Genomic DNA, 22,906 nt, shown 5'->3' with positions numbered 1-22,906 from the left:
AGTCTTTACTCGTGATGGGGTACCAATTAATATCATGGAGAATTTTACTTGAGTAAGGACTGAGTAATTGGGCCTGTAGTGTTTTTTGCATGATTTCCTTTTTAAAAAAATCAAGTGCAAAAGCATTAAACAGATAAGGCATTATAGAATTCTGATGGAGACTGTGTTTCCACTCTTACCTATAGCAACTTTGTTTCAAAGGAACAATTCTCTAGAGTTTAAATTTATATTCAGCATGGGATAAAATTAAATTACAAATAAACAAAAGTTAATCATACATAAGTACATTCTGGCAAGAATACATAAAAATCACTAAGCCTTTTTAGGACAGTGCAGAATACACCAGTGGCCAGATTTTGATACTCTTATTCATGTTGAGTATTGCCTTACTCCACTGAATAATCCCAATAGTCCCAGTGAGATTATGCTGCAAACTATCTTGAACACTGACAGCCAAATTCTCACCTGTTGTAAATCAGTGTAGTTCTATTGACTTCACTGGAACAATGTCATTTGAACCATCTGAGGATCTGTCCTAGAAACTGAGCAAATTTGTTAGCCAAAAAGGACGCCTGGAAAAATGTACATAAACCTGGATATTTGTCAACAATTAATTGAATATTGTTTTTCAGTTAAAGATGCCAGACCTTCAGAGTTGTCTGATTCAGCTTCAGACTCAACATGTTGTTTGACATCCTGATAATGACTTGCATCCGAAACTAATTTTGTCTGATTGTATATCAAGTTTAGTCATGAAATGAACAAGAATTGCCACATGGCATTTTAAATATTAAAATACTTGCTTGACAAGGTTTCAACAGTCTTGCTTGTTCACAAATCTCCTTGTTAGGTATGCTAATGGAAAAAAAGCTGTAATATAACAAGGCTAGAATGAAAATTCCCTGCAGTTGTTCTTGTTAAACAAGGTGAGTTCAAAGAGATCCTAGCTTTGTATGTTCTGTCCAAAAATTCAGATTAATTTCACATTCTGCTCAAATCTCAAGAAACATAACAGACATTTAGTGTGCCTGTGGTGCCTCTAAAATTAACTTATTCATGTGGACTCAGAAGGGACTATTTTTGCTCCATAGATCTAACTTTGAAAGCTCACTGTATCATAGCTTTCTCTTTCTGGAGACTTTTCTAAAAATCTGTTTATTCTATATTTTAGCATGAGACGAGTGCTGTTCAGGGGTGCGGAATTAATGAACTTGATTAGAGTTGCAAGCTAGATCATAGTTGCTTTTTATCAGGTTTCAGAGTAGCAGCCATGTTAGTCTGTATTCGCAAAAAGAAAAGGAGTACTTGTGGCATCTTAGAGACTAACAAATTTATTTGAGCATAAGCTTTCGTGACGAAAGCTTATGCTCAAATAAATTTGTTAGTCTCTAAGGTGCCACAAGTACTCCTTTTCTTTTTATATCAGGTGTTTTCTTAAAAAGCCAATAGTATACATAGTTGTTCTTTAAAAGTGAAACACAATGAAACTGCCATGTCAAGCAGTAGATGTGATAGCTCTCTACTTTAGTAAGGCTTTAGATATTGTCATGTGACCCCCCTCATAAACCAACTAGAGAAGTATAGCCTAGATGAACCTATTATAAGGTGGGCACACAACTGGTTGGAAAAGTTTTCTTGGAGAATAGTTATCAGTGATTCACAATCAAGCTGGAAGGGCATATCAAGTAGGGTCCTGCAGGGATCTGTCCAGTTCTGTTCAATATCTTCATAAATGATTTGGACAATGGTAAAGAGAGTATGCTTATAAAATTTGCAGATGATATCAAGCTGGGAGGGGTTGCAAGCTTTGGAGAACAGGGTTAGCATTCAAAATTATTTTGACCGATAGGAGAAATGGTCGGAAATAAATAGGGTTAAATTCAATAAGGACAAAATCAAAATACTAAATTTAGGAAGGAATAATCAAATACAAATTGAACAAATGCAACATGACTACCTAGAAAAGGATCTGCGGGTTATAGTGGATCACAAACTAAATATGTCAACAATGCAATACTGTTGCAAAAAGAGCAAAAATTATTCTGGGATGTATTAGCAGGAGTATTGATAGCAAGACACAAGAACAAATTTTTCCACTCTACTCAGCACGGATAAGACTGCAAAAGGAGTATTGTTCTGGTTCTGTCACCAAACTTGGGGAAAGATGTGGACAAATTGAAGAAAGTCCAGAGGGGAGCAACAAAAATGATTAAAGGTCTAGAAAAATGACCTATGAGGAAAGGTTGAAAAAACTGGGTTTGTTTAGTTTGGAGAAAGTAAGACTAAAATGAGACATAAGTCTTCAAGTATGTAAAAGGTTGTTATAAAGAGGAGGGTGATACATTGTTTTCCTTAACCACTGAAGACAGGACAAGAAGTAATGGGCTTAAATTGCAGTAAGGGAGATTTAAGTTAGATGTTAGGAAAAACTTCCTAACTGTAAGGATAGTTAAAGCACTGGAAAAAGTTATCTAGGGAAACTGTGGAATTTCCTTCATTGGAGGTGTTTAAGAGAAGTTAAGAAAACACCTGTCAGGCATAGTCTAGATAATACTTAGTCCTGCCTCAGTGCAGGGGACTGGACTAGATAACCTATCGAGGTTTCTTCCAGTCCTATGATTCTATGCTAACATACAATTTTATACAATCTTGCAATGTAGAGCCAGCATAGAGGCTCCCAAGGGCCTGACACCTGTTGCTGGCACAGGGATTATGCCTATTCTCTGTCTGCTGTTTTGAGCCAATGGGGCTATTAGCAACAGGCATAAGTTAGAATAGCCCTCAGGCTGCTGCAGTTTGTGCCTGGTATCAGTGCTGTGTACACAGCATATTATTCACTTGTCACTGTGCCTCAGTGGGTCACAGCTGAGAATGCCAACTTCAGGAGAAAGAAAAGGAGGACTTGTGGCACCTTAGAGACTAACCAATTTATTTGAGCATGAGCTTTCGTGAGCTACAGCTCACTTCATCAGATGTTTACCGTGGAAACTGCAGCAGACTTTATATACACACAGAAATCATGAAACAATACCTCCTCCCACCCCACTGTCCTGCTGGTAATAGCTTATCTAAAGTGATCAACAGGTGGGCCATTTCCAGCACAAATCCAGGTTTTCTCACCCTCCACCCCCCCACACAAATTCACTCTCCTGCTGGTGCTAGCCCATCCAAAGTGACAACTCTTTACATAATCAAGTCGGGCTATTTCCTGCATAGATCAAGGTTTTCTCACATCCCCCCCACCCCCATACACACACAAACTCACTCTCCTGCTGGTAATAGCTCATCTAAACTGACCATTCTCCAGGTTTAAATCCAAGTTAAACCAGAACATCTGGGGGGGGGGGGGTAGGAAAAAACAAGAGGAAACAGGCTACCTTGCATAATGACTTAGCCACTCCCAGTCTCTATTTAAGCCTAAATTAATAGTATCCAATTTGCAAATGAATTCCAATTCAGCAGTTTCTCGCTGGAGTCTGGATTTGAAGTTTTTTTGTTTTAAGATAGCGACCTTCATGTCTGTGATTGCGTGACCAGAGAGATTGAAGTGTTCTCCGACTGGTTTATGAATGTTATAATTCTTGACATCTGATTTGTGTCCATTTATTCTTTTACGTAGAGACTGTCCAGTTTGACCAATGTACATGGCAGAGGGGCATTGCTGGCACATGATGGCATAGATCACATTGGTGGATGTGCAGGTGAACGAGCCTCTGATAGTGTGGCTGATGTTATTAGGCCCTGTGATGGTGTCCCCTGAATAGATATGTGGGCACAATTGGCAACGGGCTTTGTTGCAAGGATAAGTTCCTGGGTTAGTGGTTCTGTTGTGTGGTATGTGGTTGTTGGTGAGTATTTGCTTCAGGTTGCGGGGCTGTCTGTAGGCAAGGACTGGCCTGTCTCCCAAGACTTGTGAGAGTGTTGGGTCATCCTTTAGGATAGGTTGTAGATCCTTAATAATGCGTTGGAGGGGTTTTAGTTGGGGGCTGAAGGTGACGGCTAGTGGCGTTCTGTTATTTTCTTTGTTAGGCCTGTCCTGTAGTAGGTAACTTCTGGGAACTCTTCTGGCTCTATCAATCTGTTTCTTTACTTCTGTAGGTGGGTATTGTAGTTGTAAGAAAGCTTGACAGAGATCTTGTAGGTGTTTGTCTCTGTCTGAGGGGTTGGAGCAAATGCGGTTGTATCGCAGAGCTTGGCTGTAGACGATGGATCGTGTGGTGTGGTCAGGGTGAAAGCTGGAGGCATGCAGGTAGGAATAGCGGTCAGTAGGTTTACGGTATAGGGTGGTGTTTATGTGGCCATTGTTTATTAGCACTGTAGTGTCCAGGAAGTGGATCTCTTGTGTGGACTGGACCAGGCTGAGGTTGGTGGTGGGATGGAAATTGTTGAAATCATGGTGGAATTCCTCAAGGGCTTCTTTTCCATGGGTCCAGATGATGAAGATGTCATCAATATAGCGCAAGTAGAGTAGGGGCTTTAGGGGACGAGAGCTGAGGAAGCGTTGTTCTAAATCAGCCATAAAAATGTTGGCATACTGTGGGGCCATGCGGGTACCCATAGCAGTGCCGCTGATCTGAAGGTATACATTGTCCCCAAATGTATATGAAATGTATAACTATTTCACATTTGGGGACAATGTATACCTTCAGATCAGCGGCACTGCTATGGGTACCCGCATGGCCCCACAGTATGCCAACATTTTTATGGCTGATTTAGAACAACGCTTCCTCAGCTCTCGTCCCCTAAAGCCCCTACTCTACTTGCGCTATATTGATGACATCTTCATCATCTGGACCCATGGAAAAGAAGCCCTTGAGGAATTCCACCATGATTTCAACAATTTCCATCCCACCACCAACCTCAGCCTGGTCCAGTCCACACAAGAGATCCACTTCCTGGACACTACAGTGCTAATAAACAATGGCCACATAAACACCACCCTATACCGTAAACCTACTGACCGCTATTCCTACCTGCATGCCTCCAGCTTTCACCCTGACCACACCACACGATCCATCGTCTACAGCCAAGCTCTGCGATACAACCGCATTTGCTCCAACCCCTCAGACAGAGACAAACACCTACAAGATCTCTGTCAAGCTTTCTTACAACTACAATACCCACCTACAGAAGTAAAGAAACAGATTGATAGAGCCAGAAGAGTTCCCAGAAGTTACCTACTACAGGACAGGCCTAACAAAGAAAATAACAGAACGCCACTAGCCGTCACCTTCAGCCCCCAACTAAAACCCCTCCAACGCATTATTAAGGATCTACAACCTATCCTAAAGGATGACCCAACACTCTCACAAGTCTTGGGAGACAGGCCAGTCCTTGCCTACAGACAGCCCCGCAACCTGAAGCAAATACTCACCAACAACCACATACCACACAACAGAACCACTAACCCAGGAACTTATCCTTGCAACAAAGCCCGTTGCCAATTGTGCCCACATATCTATTCAGGGGACACCATCACAGGGCCTAATAACATCAGCCACACTATCAGAGGCTCGTTCACCTGCACATCCACCAATGTGATCTATGCCATCATGTGCCAGCAATGCCCCTCTGCCATGTACATTGGTCAAACTGGACAGTCTCTACGTAAAAGAATAAATGGACACAAATCAGATGTCAAGAATTATAACATTCATAAACCAGTCGGAGAACACTTCAATCTCTCTGGTCACGCAATCACAGACATGAAGGTCGCTATCTTAAAACAAAAAAACTTCAAATCCAGACTCCAGCGAGAAACTGCTGAATTGGAATTCATTTGCAAATTGGATACTATTAATTTAGGCTTAAATAGAGACTGGGAGTGGCTAAGTCATTATGCAAGGTAGCCTGTTTCCTCTTGTTTTTTCCTACCCCCCCCCCCCAGATGTTCTGGTTTAACTTGGATTTAAACCTGGAGAATGGTCAGTTTAGATGAGCTATTACCAGCAGGAGAGTGAGTTTGTGTGTGTATGGGGGTGGGGGGGATGTGAGAAAACCTTGATCTATGCAGGAAATAGCCCGACTTGATTATGTAAAGAGTTGTCACTTTGGATGGGCTAGCACCAGCAGGAGAGTGAATTTGTGTGGGGGGGTGGAGGGTGAGAAAACCTGGATTTGTGCTGGAAATGGCCCACCTGTTGATCACTTTAGATAAGCTATTACCAGCAGGACAGTGGGGTGGGAGGAGGTATTGTTTCATGATTTCTGTGTGTATATAAAGTCTGCTGCAGTTTCCACGGTAAACATCTGATGAAGTGAGCTGTAGCTCACGAAAGCTCATGCTCAAATAAATTGGTTAGTCTCTAAGGTGCCACAAGTCCTCCTTTTCTTTTTGCGAATACAGACTAACACGGCTGTTCCTCTGAAACTTCAGGAGAGATCACTGAGAAATGGGGCAGACTCACTGAATGCATCCGATGAAGTGAGCTGTAGCTCGCAAAAGCTTATGCTCAAATAAATTTGTTAGTCTCTAAGGTGCCACAAGTACTCCTGTTCTTTTTGTGAATACAGACTAACATGGCTGCTACTCTGAAACCCAAAATGATGGTTATTCTATCATTAGATTATACCAAGCCAGTAACAAAAGTGAACTTTTGTCTCACCACAGTTTCCCTGGCCATTGCAGCCCTTGGCTCACCAACCAGACACTAGACTCTATGATTGGTTACTGAAAACCATTTTTATTAAATATAAGGTCCTTCTAATCCTAAGTGATCAGCCACTTGTCCAGGTCAATATATAACTCACATCTTACCCAGTAATCATGCTGATGCCAATCCTTTAGTAACTAAAAACTAACGGTTTAATAATAAAAGAAAAGAAGAGAGTTAAAAATGGTTAATGATCATATTCAGTAGAACTTCAGAGTTATGAACACCAGATTTACGAACTGACCAGTCAGCCACACACCTCATTGGAACCAGAAGTACACAATCAGGCAGCAGCAGAGATATCCCACCCTGTCCCCCAAAAAACAAATGCAGTATTGTGTTAAAAGTAAATGACTAAAAAAATAAAGGGAAAGTTTAAAAAAAAGAGACTTGACAAGGTAAGGAAACTGTTTCTGTCCTTGTTTCATTTAAATTAAGATGGTTAAAAGCAGCATTTTTCTTCTGCATAATAAAATTTCAAAGTTGTATTAAGTCAATGTTCAGTTGTAAACTTTTGAGAGAACAACCATAACGTTTTATTCATAGTTATGAACAACCTCCATTCCCAAGGTGTTTGTAATTCTGAGGTTCTACTGTACATACAAGCGATTTTTCAAAGTTCATAGATCATAGCAGTGATATAATAAAGTGCTATCTTACAAGAGTTTCTTTGGAATTACTCAAACATATTGGGGGTCATCAGTCCTTAACCAAAGCTTCCTTGTTAGAAATCCAATCCAGAGCAATGAGACAAAATGGAGATGTCTCAAGTATCTTTTTATATACTTTACCATGTGCTGGAATTTTACTGTCTCAAACAAAGCTCACAGCCCAGGTGCCTGGAAAATTACTGGCCCAAGATGGAGTCCAGGTTCACATGAGCAATCACATGTCCTTACATGGTTTACTGAACCATAGGGGACGGTTGTTAACCCCTTGAGTCTGAGGGGTCTGCAGGAAGAGCTATCTGGGCAGAACGAGTTTCTTCTATTGGCTTATTGTGAGAGCTAAGTGTCATTGGGCCATCAATACATAGCTGTCTGGCCTTAATGTAAATTCTATCTGTGGGGTGTTATTCAGGAATACAACACATATATAAGATACCAGTACATACCAATATTCCTAACTTCAGATACAAAGATGATAGATGCATGTAAACAGGATAATCGTACTTAGCAAATCATAACTTTTCCACTGATACCTTACATGACATAATTTATATAAGATTTGTTGCAATTGTATAAGAGTGGTAATATCAGTGGTATTCAATCATATAGCGTCACACCACTGTACTGCCCCTGACCGGATTTGGCCCAATCATGCATGCTGAAGCTCAAGAAGCTCTTAAAACCACAACCTAGGAAATGCATCCTGGTACCCACTACTAATTGAAATAGTCAATGCCTTTATCTGAGAAGCATGCCTTCCAAACTCCTTGAAAAATGCAGTAGTTCACCCAATCCTCAAGAAATCCTCATTCGATCTTGAAGACCTCCCTGACTACCATCCTCAGCAAATAGTTGAGACACTTGTATTTCTCAGGGTCAATACAAGTCACAGAACTCAGGACAAAGCATGTAAGAGCTGGGGATAAAGCATTCTTGGTAAAGGGGATCTGGCTATGGAATAAATTTCCAGAGGAGATTAGACCAATCCATAGATTTTAGGATATGTTGTAGAACTTTCTTCTTCAAGAAGGCCTTTCCACTCACAACAATGATACCCTGTTCTCCCCAAACCAGTGCAATAAATAAATAAATGTTTATACCCTCAGATAAATAAATACCCTCAAACAAATCAACCTTAAAATGAATAAATCAAATCCCTACCTCAGCCAGAGTTTTTACCCTGAAAAGGAAGAAGTGCCAGAGATTCCATGAAGTCCACTAGGATTTCGCTATTGTTATTGGTTTTACATTCCAGGCACTAAACGACTACCATAATGGGGGTAGACAGCAGCTTCCAGATTAGGGGAGTAGAAAGAGGAGCTTTATGCCAAATTTACACACACTCCCTTTCCTTGATTTATGCTCCATTTTCCACTGGCCTTATATGATCTAGGATGATAAATAACAGTGTGTAGGGGAAGGCAAAATTGTAAAAATAGCTTGTTTGTTCCCTAGCTACATCATTATTTTTCTGTTTAGTTTTCATGACACTTGACTTCAGAATGAGAGTTCCTATTATAGCTTAGGCATGTAAACTATCAATTCTCTGACAAATGACTGAGAATCTTGAGAATACAAGAATCATAAACATTCATGGAATTTTCCTTTTGCCTTTTATTACATTTTTATTACACTTACCAAGCTGCTGTACTGGACTCAGATCTTGTCCCATGTGCTCTTGGCTTGCTGCGGCTGGGCAGAGTTTAGGCACTATCTGTCTGGCTCTCTATGTCTAGATACGCACTCCAGGTGCGGATCCTGTGTGTGACACTCCCTCTTGGTAGTGGAGACCAGTTTCCAAGGCTCTGAAACTGGTGTTAGCTCTCACAAGCCTCCCAGTACCTGTTGCCCACTCCCAGAGTTCCTCTAAAACTGTGGACCTGCTGGTTTACTATTTCCCTCTCCATGGACTATGTGACAGTGAAAGCAAGCAACACAGAGTCTCCTCAAAGAAACTTATAAACACATACACACCCTTTACTCTGAGACAGCACAAGAGATATACACAGATCCATAAAAAACAACAAAACTTGCACACAAATACTGGCTCACTTTCCTCACCATACCAAGAGCCCTTTGGATTTGGTCAGTCGGTTTTCAGGGGGTTCAGGATTCTCAGCTCCTGATCAACCTTGTTTGCTTCTGGTCCTGTTTCTGCTCCACTTTCTAAGATTGCTGGGAAGAGAGCTGCCCTTTTAGAGGGTTCCAGTCCCACGCTGTCAGGTTACTCTCCTCAGTGACTTCATGTTGCTTGTCAGGTGATCCATTGCTTGGTTACAAGCTGACTTAGTTGAACTGGTTCCTCAGCGTGGGGACAGTTAGCTCATTGTCTTAGGGAGGGTGCTTCCATTTGAATGGGCGTCCCTCTATATTAATGGCCTGGGAGGTTTCCATATAAAATGGAGGTTAAAAGGCAAAAGTATAGGCACAGCACAATCTTACAATAAAATGGTGCTCACAAAACAAAATGGACTTTGTAGTTTGCTACATATGGACATCTGTCTCACCTTTGTTTTGGTCACCATTTCTAACTCAGTTTCTAAATCTGTTTTCTCAAACATCCCTTTCTCAGCATCATACATCCAGAGATTAAAGCCAGTAATTTACTACTTTGAAAACTGCTGCTAACTCAACTCCATGATCAGCTGACACAAAAGATGTTACAGGTGTGAATCAGGAGCTTCTTTCTTTTAATGATCTTTCCTCTCACCTGGCTTGCTTCACTAGCATTGATTTCGTTCAGGAAGATCCTTATGTGCCTATATCTAAATCTTAGTCTCTTAGAAGGGCAGTGAATGGTGGTGCTGGCGAGATGTCAAATAAGTATGTGTCACCTACAGTATTTTAAACAAATGTAGTTAATCTGTCTGTCTTTAAAAAAACAAGAACTTTGAACCCTGGATTATTATCCAACTTCTGAAGTGCTTTAAAATAGTTATTACTGGAAGAGTATAGAATTAAATAAGCTTCAATGATAAATGTGCTGTGATTATTTTTTAGACCTTCAATGCATAGGACACTGAACAAAAGTTATGGAGGTGGTTAGAAAAGTCATTACATTTATTCATTAAAATAAATTTAGAATGGCAGTAAGGTCCATAATTCTTTGCCCAAGCCACTTAACTCCTTTCCTTGTCTATTAATTGACTGATAAAGACCTCAGAACCAGTCATAGATGATCGAGTAGTCTCTCTAGATTCATACTTTTGACACACATGGCCCCAGAAACATGCCATTGTTGGAATGATTCATAGTTTGATTAATAAGGACTTTTACCTCAAAGCAAAAGCATTAGAGTTCACCATGCATGACTCAAAGGCTATCTGTCACACCCGTTGGTGTAATAGTCATTTTCCCCTGATAATATCACTGAGATCTACACCTAACACATAAATCGTTGGTTTAACTAAATATGCAGTTTTTTTGAGGAGTTATATATAGCTTCTTTTGTTTTATTGCTTTTTCTGCTAGATATAGTATTTTAATAGCCACTAAAAGTAGCTTAGTGGGTATTTAAAAATAATTAAAGTACTATGTTTTACTGCATTCAGAATAGGATTATATTTCTTTTTGCATAGGATCTATTTAGCTTTAAGTATGGCTTCATTAGGATGTTATCAGAGTTCCCCCCCACCCCAGTTGCTTCAAGAGATATTCCAAAGGCATCCAAAAGATGCTGGTCACTCTTGAGAAGTATATATTAAGATGGCTGGCACAAGAATTCTGTATTTTATTCCAGTAGCAATTACTTGCTCCAGTGACAGACAAAACCTTCACACAACATTCTTCAGCTTACAATGCACTATCTTCAACTGATGAACAATACTGGAGCAAACAAGTATTTTGTTATGAGGAACATGTACAACCACTGAAAAGCAAGGTATTCTGTGTGAAATGTACCTGTGTTTTGATGGCACAAAATGTTAAAGCCTCAAGGCCCTGGTTACAGTTGTTTTGCATCGCTAACCCTGTGTGGATTGAAGCACTGTCGAACCAATGCATAGATGTGCTGAGGCACCATATAATGGTAACCACTTTTAAGGTCAAATCCTGTACCAAAGCCTTAGACCAATAGGAATAGGGATCACTGCAGAGATTGGGAGAGCTAAATCCTGTCTACATTTGATGGAGTGAAAAAGGAACTAATCTGCAGTTCCTATAACAGTAGCTCCCAGGAATGGGGCGTCAGAGTCCATGACAAGAGAGGTTTCAGAGTAGCAGCCGTGTTAGTCTGTATCCGCAAAAAGAAAAGGAGAACTTGTGTCACCTTAGAGACTAACAAATATATTTGAGCATAAGGTTTTGTGAGCTTCAGCTCACTTCATTGGATGCATTTCTCGATGAAGATTAGCATATAGAGTGCCAAGTTTAGGACACTGCTGAAGTTTAAATTATTGACAGGAAACATTCAATGCTCCTTTTATTGTGTCAAAATCAGAGGAAAAAGCTGTTACTGCCAGCAAGGGAAGGCAGAAAGTTTTGGTATTCTATACCAACTGCACAGTCTCAGCTCTAATATATTAATTGTTCCAGCAATTCACTGCACAGAGTAACAAAGGGATGTAAGTTTGCATTAGCTTCAGCCTTCAGGAATTTGGCAAGCAGTATCCATGTGGCAACTTTTTACTTCAAGTGAAGTGTTTGTTAGTATCACTGGGCATACATATATCCTCAGTACCTTATTCACATAAGAACTCAGTTGCTGTTTATCTCAGACATAACTGACTTGGAAGAACCAGTCTCAAGAACACCGGGTGCACTTTCACTTAGACATACAGGCCATGATATTTCCATCAACAGATACGATAGCTCATCTTACTTCCTATTTCAGGAAGCCAAAAGATGGAGTTGAGCTGCATACAGTTAATCCGTTTTAGTGACTACCTTTTTAAGGAAACCAATCTCAATAACAGACTAACTAGAATGGCGGTATCCATAAGTAATCTTTCAATTGCGAAGTGGGGATGAAAGAACTCTGTCATCTCCAAACAAAATATTACAGTGTTCTCTGCTCAAAGTCCAGGAAGTACCGTAACTGCAATGGATTTTTTCTTTCTTTAAAATGAGACTTTTGCGCATGATTTCCTTCATTTAATCTCTGTGATACAGGGAGATGTCAGTATTGTGTAGCCTCCACAGTCCCTTGCTTGATAGGAAAATCTGAATGATCACTACAAATGAAATAATTTTGTCAGTCACTCCAGGCTACAATCTTACTACATCTGATCATCGTACAATTAGAACATTGTCTGTATTCTAAACCTGGCTCTTTATCTCTGCTGGAATGGACTTGGTGAGCTGATGTTTACAAGGACTAGGTGCTCCAACTCCTCAGAAATACTTGGAAGGAATAGACAGAAACTGTGCATCTTCAAATGGAAAATGTCTGTAACCTGGCAGAATTTAATCTCCGTGTATCCCTCCCTGTGTTGTTTGAGGGAGCTTCTACACCTGTCTTGTGGTGGTATATGTTCTCCAGCTGTACTTTCACAATCCTTTTTTTCTTTTTTACTGAACTAGTGAGGATATTCTATGTTTATCATAGTCAATTAACAAAATATAAATTCATCAATTAATGAAGCATCTTTTGGAACCACTGTTTTTTTGTGCCTTTGTGGTGTTTTAGAAGTTATCCCTGGCAGAAGGCACTGCATCTTGTAGAATGAGTGACTTTTTTCCTCTTGTGACTGTTGTGTTTTCGTGAAGTGGTGCTGTGGAGTCCTCCTAAATCCTCCCAAAGCCAGTTTCAAAATTCCATGTTAATCTGTCAGTTACTCATCTAAAATGTTTTTTTCCTCCTCATTCTAGTGTGTGCTTCTTGATTACATCATTAATTAAAGGTCTCTGGGCTTCGGTCTAAAGTCTTACCCAATTTCTTCCAGTTTACATATTTCAAGATCAACACTTTGTTCAGCCTTGTCCAATAAATGTCTGTCTTTGTATTGCTTTTCTAGGTTATTAACCAGACTCATCCTTCAAGGATCAGTTATGATTTATTCTATGATGATAACAGCCTCAGAAGTTTTATAATCAAGTGCCTCAAGGAATTCTTGACATCTGTTTTCAATAAGTTAGTAATAATTCTAAATGGTGGCACAGTGGAAGATTATATTTCAATGACAATTTGATCTGTATATTGTAGTAGAGTACTTTGAGGAAGATTTTTAACACATAAGTAGGATTCTGACTCTTCCAGTCAAAGATTCACTTTTGTCTGTTTTAATTCCAACCTCTTGAGATATGGCTATGTTTAATCTGTAGTTCAGGGACCCAGTTATGTCACCATGAAATTTTCATTGTCCCTTTGTCTGTTAGTAGCCTGGAACAGGGCTAGATTAATTGTATTTCCCTTGTTAATTTTCAGGAAGTGTTAAGTTTTATCATTTTATTCATTTAGCTTTGTGGAATATGCTGACATTTAAAAATCTTCATTGCTTTGTGTTTCTTTAGACAACCGTTCATGCAGTATTATGTATGAATCATTATGCATTTAGTGTTTTTTCCCATTCTCTGAAATGATTTCTTCATTTTATTGGTTCATTGTTTCCCCACCCTTTTTTTGTGACTCATGTTTTAATATATCCAGTATCACAAAAAATGAATGAATGCTACCAAAGAAGTTAGCTGCAGCAGTATTTGACATAGAAACACAAATTTTACTCTGTTACACAAGAATAAGTAATTCTGGAGTGACTACAAAGGAGTTACTTTAGATTTATGGCAATGTAAATGAGAAAATAATTTGGTCCAGAGAATGTATATCAATATATTCAGAATGCCATCTCAACTAATTTCCCCTAAACGTTTTAGGATAACTCCTATTGAAAGAGCCTTTCGGGTGTTTTGGCCTGAAATGGTAATAGCTCTCTTTATGCTTGTGTTGGAGATTTTTGTGTCTTTTATGTACTCATTCTAGTAATTGTGACAGTACTAGTTCTATTACCATATCAACTAAGTGCTTCAGTTGCAAAAAATGTTTACATAAGTTACTAATGCTACCTCAAGAGGGATGGATACACTGAAACTGCAGCCTCAGTAACTCTGACTAGCAAGTAGTGGGAAGGTCTTTCTGATACAAAATGCAGAACAGCGCAGCAGAACCAGAACAAAGCAAGTAAACAAAGTAACGCATACAATAATGAAAAATAAAATAAAGAGCAGACCAAAACACTCAATCAAATGTTGAACAAAATAAAGGGGCATTTGCTCATTTCCTGAAGCTCACTAAACCTGGGTTCTGTTGGATGCTGAAGAAAGGAAATTTCAAAGGCAGAGATGCTTCACTGAGCAACAGTTTACAAATCTCCTAGCCACCATTAACTCCTTTGACAGGCTATAAGGTTGGAGATGGTCTCTCAGGTAACTGGATTCCATAGCACGAAGGGTTTTAAAATTAAATAACATCAATTTATCCCTGCTGTTCCTAGGTGGAGGATTGACCACGGGGGCACCAAGCGCTGCCCCTGCCCCAAATTCTGGCTCCTCAGCTCCCATTGGCTGGGAACTGTAGCCAATGAAAGCTGCGGGGGACAATGCCTGCGGGCAGAGGCAGTGCACAGAGCTGCCTGTCTGCGCCCCTGCCTAGTAGCAGCAGAGACATGTCGCCACTTGTGGGGAGCACTGCCCGGATCCCGCGCCCCTGCCCCACACCCCCTCTCACGCCCCAACCCCCGGTCCTGAGCCCCCTCCCGTACCCAAACTGCCTCCCTCAATTGGTAAGTATAATTCTTAGTTAATCGGAATTTTTGACTAACCAGCACCCACTATTCCCCCAAATGCTGGATAACAAAGCTTTTCCTGTACTTAGCAAGCATCCAAATTATGATATTGACTAGCCCATAATAATATATGCAGAGTTTTTAGTCTTTATTTTTTCCCCCAGAATTGAGAATTACTCAGGTTTTTTTCTAAGGTTTATTGCAAACAGATATTTAATTTAATGGGCACATCCATGTCTTTTATGAGAATGGAATCAGAAAATTGTTGCTGCACGTTGGCCAAGCCGGGCAGAATGGTCATGGAAAATCTCAGACAGTGGGATCAGTCTTCAATGGTCCCAGCCATGGAGAACAGCCACTGCTCCATGGTAATTCTTTTTATGCTAGCATGCAAAGGGATTTTGAGGGAGCGGTGGAGAGGCCCTTGTGATACAGTAGCAAAGAAAAACATTGAAACCCATCAGTTTTGACTTTCTGTGATGTATTCTGTTCAATAGTTGGTGGTAGGTGAAAAGAAAATTAACAGTAAATGAATAGATGTTGCATAATCTGGCATCTTGCCAAAGCTTGATAAGTTGGAGATGAGGGAGTCTAAATTTACTCCCAATATCTGTTTTGTGTCAAGAATCTGAAGCAAATCTCATTGTTTGATACTTATTTTCGCATGACTCCATGCAGAGGGGAGAACACCATAATAACAGGCATTTTGATGCTGGAAGATGAGCTGCTTTCTATTCTAAGGAGACAGCTGCGTGGTCTGCTAAAGCAGCATGGATGGAAAGTGTAGATGGGCCACTAACAGGCTGCCAAAGTATTAAAAACATTTTAAACTCACATTCACTGCAGTAGAAAAGCTGATTCTGTAGCGAGGGGTGTATGTAGTATCATTTCAACACTTTACAGAAGGGGAAACTGAGGCAAGGAGATATGACATGACTTGCCCCAGGTCACCCAGCAGACCAGAAAATAGAACCCAGATTTCCTGATTCCCTATCCAGTGCTCTAGCTACATGGTATATAAAATCATGATTATAGCACTCATTATGGGTACCCTAATAGATTTTGCTTCTAGTTAATTATGAACAATGAATTTTTCTTGATGCCACTCCCCAGATGCAACATAATCCGGGACTATGGATCCTTGAAGAAAAACATCTCAAGAGAACTCTCCGTAGGAATTAATAACCCAACACTTACCTATTATGAACTACAAGAAAAACAGTTTTAAATAGCAGATTTTGCTCTACATTTATAACATTTTTTGTCTTCCTCTGGTTCTGCATTCCTTAAAATCAGCACACTCTCAGCTCAAACTCCTGGTCTCACCACTACTTCTCTGAGGAAGAACTTAACTTGTGTGGTCATTTTCCCAATTTAGATTTTTTAATAAAAATTAAATGTCAGTTAAATCTGTAAACTGCTAAAATGTTAAATCTGTAAACAGCATTTTGCAAACAGCAATCTGTAAACTGACCAAAAAAAAAAGGGGGGGGGAGCTTATTCTCAATTTATTTTTGCCAATTGGCATAGTCTAACAGACCTAACTCATATTTTAGGTGTGCTTGACAAGTAACTTTCATATTGTTAGTAATTCCACACTGGGAAGCTTTTAATTATCCCACTGTGGACAATTTTAGACAGCATTTTTTTTAAAATAAGGTTGTTAGTGCTTCAACAGTGAGTGCAATTCTCTGATGTTGGGGGCTGAGGAATAAGAAAACAAACCAAACAGTATATCCCATTATCTTTGTATAATTGCTATAGTAAAGTTTTTGTGGAATAAAATATTTTTTCTCTTCTTATTTTTGAGTGAAAAATAAACCTTTAAAAATAAATGTACTTGCAGTTAGACATTCTGAAACGTGATGAAGGATAATGAGATTTCTTGATGCACTTGCAAGAATGCTACACTGTATTCAAGATGCAATAATGCATAATTCAGCACTGAATAATGTTGCTTTGCAATACATTTATTGTATGGTTTAGTACTGAATAATTCTTACAACCTTTTCTTAATTGCACTGAATTACTTAGACCTGAGTTTTACTAATAAGTCATCAATAAATGATTAAACGACCATATAAGCCTTCGGGTACTCCGGATGTATTCTCTTCTCTCAATGTGCAATAAATTCCTGTTAACATGGCTTCTTTGAGCCCATAATTAATTATTTTTTTTCCCCTGGTAATTCATTGTGGTGCAATTTCGGAACTAGTGAAACTTCTTTAAGTTAAGCACTTACTTAAGTGCTTTGCTGGATCAGGGCCTTAGGTCAACTGGATTTGACTGTGGTGTGGAGGCAGACTCTATCAGGGAGAGAGAGTACTTCATGTGTTTTGCAGAAAGCCTTTTAACCAATCTAGAAGGTGGTGCATATAGGCTTTGAAGGTAGTCCTCTCCAGTCTAAGTTGCTGTAGCATGTGGTTAGATAGAGGGGGATTGATGAAGAGACGGGCCATGAAAATCAGAGGAATGGGAGAAATCTTTTGTGAAACTCCTTACAAAAGTCTGAAGGTAATTTGATATCAACAACATATTTTTATCTTGTTCAGCTACGCTTTTTGCACACCTTTTTTTTTTTAAACTTGTTAGGTACCTTTGAATTCAGAGTCTTTCATGTTACAATATGTCTATTTACAGCTGTCAGTAGGCCTATAATATGTTTAGCTTGAAGAGGTTAACAAGCATACCTTGGAGTATTACTTTTATTTTCTGGTCTGTGACACTTAGCAAAATCCCATTATACAATTGAGTTGTATTATAATGTTTAAATGTTAATTTGTTCTGCATTCCATTAAAATTGCATTTTTTTCTTGTGCATTGGCCCATACGTTTTAAATAAAACCTATAATTTAAACACCTTACCGTAGAAATATCCTAAATAAGTAACCTTTTGCCCTCGCTACCTTAATTACCCCTCATTATTTAGTCTTTCTTTAAAGAGCAGAGTTTTAGCCATGGGTTAAATATTTGCTAGTTAATTAGAATATTTGTTATTTTAAAGAAAACAGTAGTCCTGGTCTCAGTTCTAATTTTAATTGGATTTTGGAATTTAGAGAAAAACTGAGCTAAGCTTTTTGCATGTAATCTTCTATTTTTGTTTACTTTCCCCCCTTTAATGAACACATTATGTTCTAATAAATGCATAAATTGTTCTTTAAATAAACTGAAAAAACTACTTCACTTTAAAAAAAGACGTTCTAGCTTGAATATATACTATCTTCTTATTACGATTCTTTTCACTTTTAAAGATTATGTGAAGCTCTCACAAATTGTTTTTACTATCTGCATTATAGAAACAAATATAAAGCAGACTACAGTGTAGGTGAATAACTCTTTTTTTATCTACTCTTCTTTGAAATGTCTGGATATTTCTTTGGTTGTAGTCATTAGGTATACAATTTATTAAAATGTCTGTGAACAATTATTTTTCCATTTTTTTTAATGTGAAGACTACAGTTTTGTGTTTCATCTCAATTTCACATCTATTTTAGTTTGTTGTGCAGAAATATATGTAGTCATTATAAACCACAATGTACAGCTTGAAGTGGATCTTGACAATATTACCCAGCATATACTGTAGTGTATTATTTTTGCATTCTCTTTTGCTTTATTGAGCACTATCTTTTACTGAGCATGACAAATGTTTTAGCTGATTGTGGTGATGTGCGTCACAGTTTAGATATATTTCTTCCTGTGGAGGCCACATTTTTATCAAGAATTCTACTGTGTAGAAGTACCCAAAATGTGTAAAAGGTGTGCAGCCACACATCTTGCTCACCACTCTTCTGGGATGCCACTATGAATCCATAGTGGTGGAATCTCTTGTTTGCTGCAAATCTGCATTACCTCCAGGTAATAAGGTGTGCTTTCAAGGAAGGTAGATGTCCTGCCAAAACCCACTCACTATCTGTGTGTTGTAGTCATGAATGCTCACATCTTAAGGGAACAAGCAAACAGGGCCTCTTTTGGAGGTTCATTCAGACATTAGATGAAGTGAAGCCACCACACCCTATCAGCAGTAGTACTAGTCTGACCCCAATTCCCCACCACTCGCTGGAATGGAGCAGCTCTGCAATTCCTTGTACAGGATCATATTCTCTTTCCAATTCAGCTTCAGTCTCCTCTGTGCCTCATACACATTAATTTGTTCCTCTGTCTTCTCCCTTCCTCATCCTTCCAACTGCATATCTATAGCTTCCCCCCATTCATGTTGGTTCCTCCCTTCCTCTTCCATTCCTTTGAGCTCTCCTTAGTTAGATTTGCAATATGATTAAGCTCCCCACCACTATTCCAGTTCAGTACCCAATCTCTGCTATCTGTAATCATTCCTCTAATTGTTGGCTGAATGTCCAGTTTGCCTTTAGAGGCTCAAAATCTTGTTTTGCCCTTCTCTGCTATTCTTACATGTTGAGTGGGGTTTTATACTTATACTTTCAGTGCAGGCAGAATTTCCTATTTGGAACAGGAATGGAACATGCAGAGAAAACTACTGCACCTCATTCATATGCTGTTCTCCTCCAGCTCTGATTCATTCATGGACCAGAGGAACATTTTGCCCTTAGTGTTTGGGTTTGTTTTTCTGGGAAATTGTCTTCGCTGACTGAATTAACTTACATATGTTTTGTTAAATTGTTTTATTAGGCAAAAGAAATAGGAACAAATTCCCAGCTGTGTGTTTACAGAAAAACTGCTTGTCTCTCCCATTTTAGGTTGGTAGTTCAACCTTTGAAGCCAGTAGTTTCTCTGATTAATATTTTTGTCATGTTCGCCTTTTTTACTGGCACTGTTTTCGGGTTTGGGTAGCTGTAATCATTGAGGCCATTTCTTCAATCCGTATATGTTTTTTGTGTTTTGTTGACCCTTGATTGCATTTGGTCTGCTTTTTGAGTTCAGCAAAGAAATCTGTGAAGAGGCAATTTTTGCCTCAGAGTTCTTTGCAAGAGAAATGTTCCATGGAAAACTTTCTCCATGAAGACTCTTTAAGAGATTATATAGATTATGTAGTATAAAGTATAGAGTCATTTTCTTTCCAAGCAAAGAGGCCAAGACATAATTTTAGCAGGTATTAGTAAAAATTGAGAAGTATGTCGTGTGTCCTGGAACCAGGGCCAGTGTGAAACACCATGACAGGACTCAGGGTGAAAGTTTTTTCTCATTGTGCCCAGAAGCTTGCTGAAATAAGCTTGCCATGTTTCTGTTCCTTTGCATCTGTTGTTTATTTCCCCCTTTCTCATGAAGTTCTGGGCCAATGCAAATAAATTTACTTTTCATCAGAAGATATCCACCCCTTGTTTTAACACAGATGCATATTTGTGGGTGGGAATGCCAGAAGGAAGTTATGTTTAGTTTGAGACATGGCATGTTTGGGTCATTTCAGATCCTCAGGTGGAGTAAATTGTAATAGAGCTCCATTGAAGTCAATAGAGCTATGACCATTTAAACGAGCTGAGGGTCTGCCTCTCTCTGTCCCAAGCAAGCCTCATCAGGTTTTAGTTAGTAATATAGCAAATGGGACTAAAACTTATATCTTGCATAATATGGTCAGTGAAATTTAGTAAATTTTAAAAAGATTAAAGTCTGGCATCAGCTTATGTAAAAATTAAGTCTATACTGATTTGTGAGCATTCACTGTTATGTTTTGGGGAAGAATGAGAGGTTGTTTTACATGTGTATGTTACTTTTTTTTTTAATATGGCACGTTTATCAAATTAAAAAGGGATATTCAAAATGAAAGATATAAGGCCAACGTTTTCCAATCTGAGTGCTTAAAGGACTTAAATGTGGAATTTAGTAGTTTTATTTTCAGAAGGGCTCAGCCCTCTCAAACCCTATTGAAGCTGATAACACCTGCAGGGGTCTCAATACCTTTGAAAACAGAGCCACTCTTATTTGGATACATAAATATACATTTGGATGCCTAATTTTAGGCACCCTTGTTTGAAAAATGTAAAATGCTGAAAATAAGTCTAATTTCCCATGAGAATTGAGACAATGAATTACGTTGTTCTCTTTGACTGTGCAATTTTACATTGTTTATTAAAACAATATATGGAGCACCACTATTTTCACATGGAAAATGCAGTGTTCCAGCAGAGTGCAGCAAAAGACAATTATAGCAAAATATAACCTTGCTTTCCTTTCAAGTGCTTGCAGTGTTGTGAAAGAAGGAATTGGAATAAAAGAAGTTCACAATTTATAAAATATCAAAACAAGTACAGAGATCCTCTATCAGAAGAGTGATGTTTAACTAGGTTTTCTCTATTGTATAGCTTGCTGAAAGTCACATAGAGAATTTTTACCCAGAATGAGCCAGGAGAAACAGTAATGCAGAAAAACTCATTTGAAGAGTTATGAATTTCTAATACTTAGCATGTTAAATCTATAGTGATCTATTCAGGAATGATAAATACTAATACCACCTGTGTGTTCTAGGTAACTAAGCATTATTATTCCTGTATTACATGCACATGAGGTAATTTATCATAGACTACGAGGCAAATTGGTGGTAGATTTGGGATTAAAATTCAGGAATTCCTGCTTTCTTTTCCCACACACAATATATTAGACAATACTGTCTTCCATAATTGTGGGCTACTTCTTTTTCATTTTAGCTACTCTGATGCCACTGCATAGAATTTATGATGCATTGTGTAGTGCAGGGTTAAATGTCCTCACACCAGGCATCCAAAGGGGTGAGTGTTGGGACTGCTAGCCAATCACCTCTTGCTAAATTGATAATTCAGCCCACTTGTATGATCTCTTATCTTTATTATCTCACCTACCAGACTTCGAGGGATGCTGTGAAAAAGGAAAATAAACCTGTTGCCAGGCTTGACTGGAAGGACATTTTTTTCTGGTCCTAAAAAGTGTTCTGGTCAGATGTACAACAAACCTGGAAACCCAGCTATAAATACTATACCACCGACAGGCTGACCAGCTTTAAGCAGCAAGAATGGCTGCTGCATGCCTGGAAATGCTTAATCACCAGTCATCTTCCTTTCCTCCCTGATGAGGCCAGTGGTGGCTAAGGGAGCTAAAGACTCCACTCCACTCTCACCAACCTGATCCCCCACTCATGCATGATGTGCATGTGCATTCTTGCCATAAGGAGGAGAGAAGGAAGGAAAGTCCCGGTGCAAGAAGATATGCACTTCCTCTAACTAGGACTTCAAGGCATTGTCATCCCACTGTCAGTCTGACCAAACAACTCCTTCCTCTGCTAAGACAGGAAGGGGCATTTCGTTCTTTTATGTAAATGTTATTTTGATGGTCACTATTATAGATAGATATTACAAGAAATAAATATTTAATGATTTAATGATTTCTAAATTTTTATTGGGTATTGACTTTTAAAAATGTATATGAGAGAGAGAATGGCAGTCCTCGTTCCAAGTAACTTATAATATGTAGTGAGAATAATGGGTTGTAGGCTGAAATGCATAGTTTGAGCCTGACCTGCTAGTTCTAACTCAGGCAAAATTTCTACTGACAAAAATCACCTCTTATATGAACTTTATTTCCTCCTTTATCTTAAGTTACTGAAGATATATGTGCATAACTGGCTTTGATGTTGGGCATTAAATACCTGAATCGAGAAGATATTGCATAGAAATATAGTCTTCTTTATCTTATTAAAGCTAACAATGGCTTTCAGAACATTTTCAAAAAACAAATTGGGTCTTAAAAGGCATTTTAATAAGTGTTGAAGATACTTGGTCAGCTGAGGAAAATTACATATATATTTTTGTCCAAAATGGAAAATTATAATGTGTATGCAAAAAATCTCAAAGGAATGTCCAGCTTCAACTCTACTTTCCATGAATCTACCCATTAAGATAATTATATAACTCAAATCTAGCCAAAT

At 38.8% G+C, this 22,906-nt stretch overlaps 1 protein-coding gene across 16 annotated transcripts in view; it reads left to right on the top strand.

The window, feature by feature from the left end:
* BBS9 (Bardet-Biedl syndrome 9) overlaps positions 1-22,906 on the top strand; it is a 439,570-nt gene that overhangs the window by 136,466 nt on the left and 280,198 nt on the right. Inside the window, exon 20 of one of the 16 annotated variants that reach the window (XM_073332923.1) lies at positions 21,828-22,360. The exons of 13 other annotated variants lie outside the window; for them this stretch is intronic. In XM_073332923.1, the coding sequence (XP_073189024.1) occupies positions 21,828-21,905 (78 nt within the window). In that variant the 3' untranslated portion in view covers positions 21,906-22,360. Of the gene's footprint in view, positions 1-13,275; positions 14,718-14,748; positions 14,776-21,827; positions 22,361-22,906 lie in introns of those variants that run through there. 2 more of the 16 variants (XM_073332925.1, XM_073332922.1) reach the window with 2 other exon arrangements.

This window comes from Lepidochelys kempii, chromosome 2 (genome assembly GCF_965140265.1).
Source record: "Lepidochelys kempii isolate rLepKem1 chromosome 2, rLepKem1.hap2, whole genome shotgun sequence".
Taxonomy (NCBI): domain Eukaryota; kingdom Metazoa; phylum Chordata; order Testudines; family Cheloniidae; genus Lepidochelys; species Lepidochelys kempii.
Note: the sequence above shows the minus strand (reverse complement) of the source record. Positions and strands in the feature narration are given on the sequence as shown.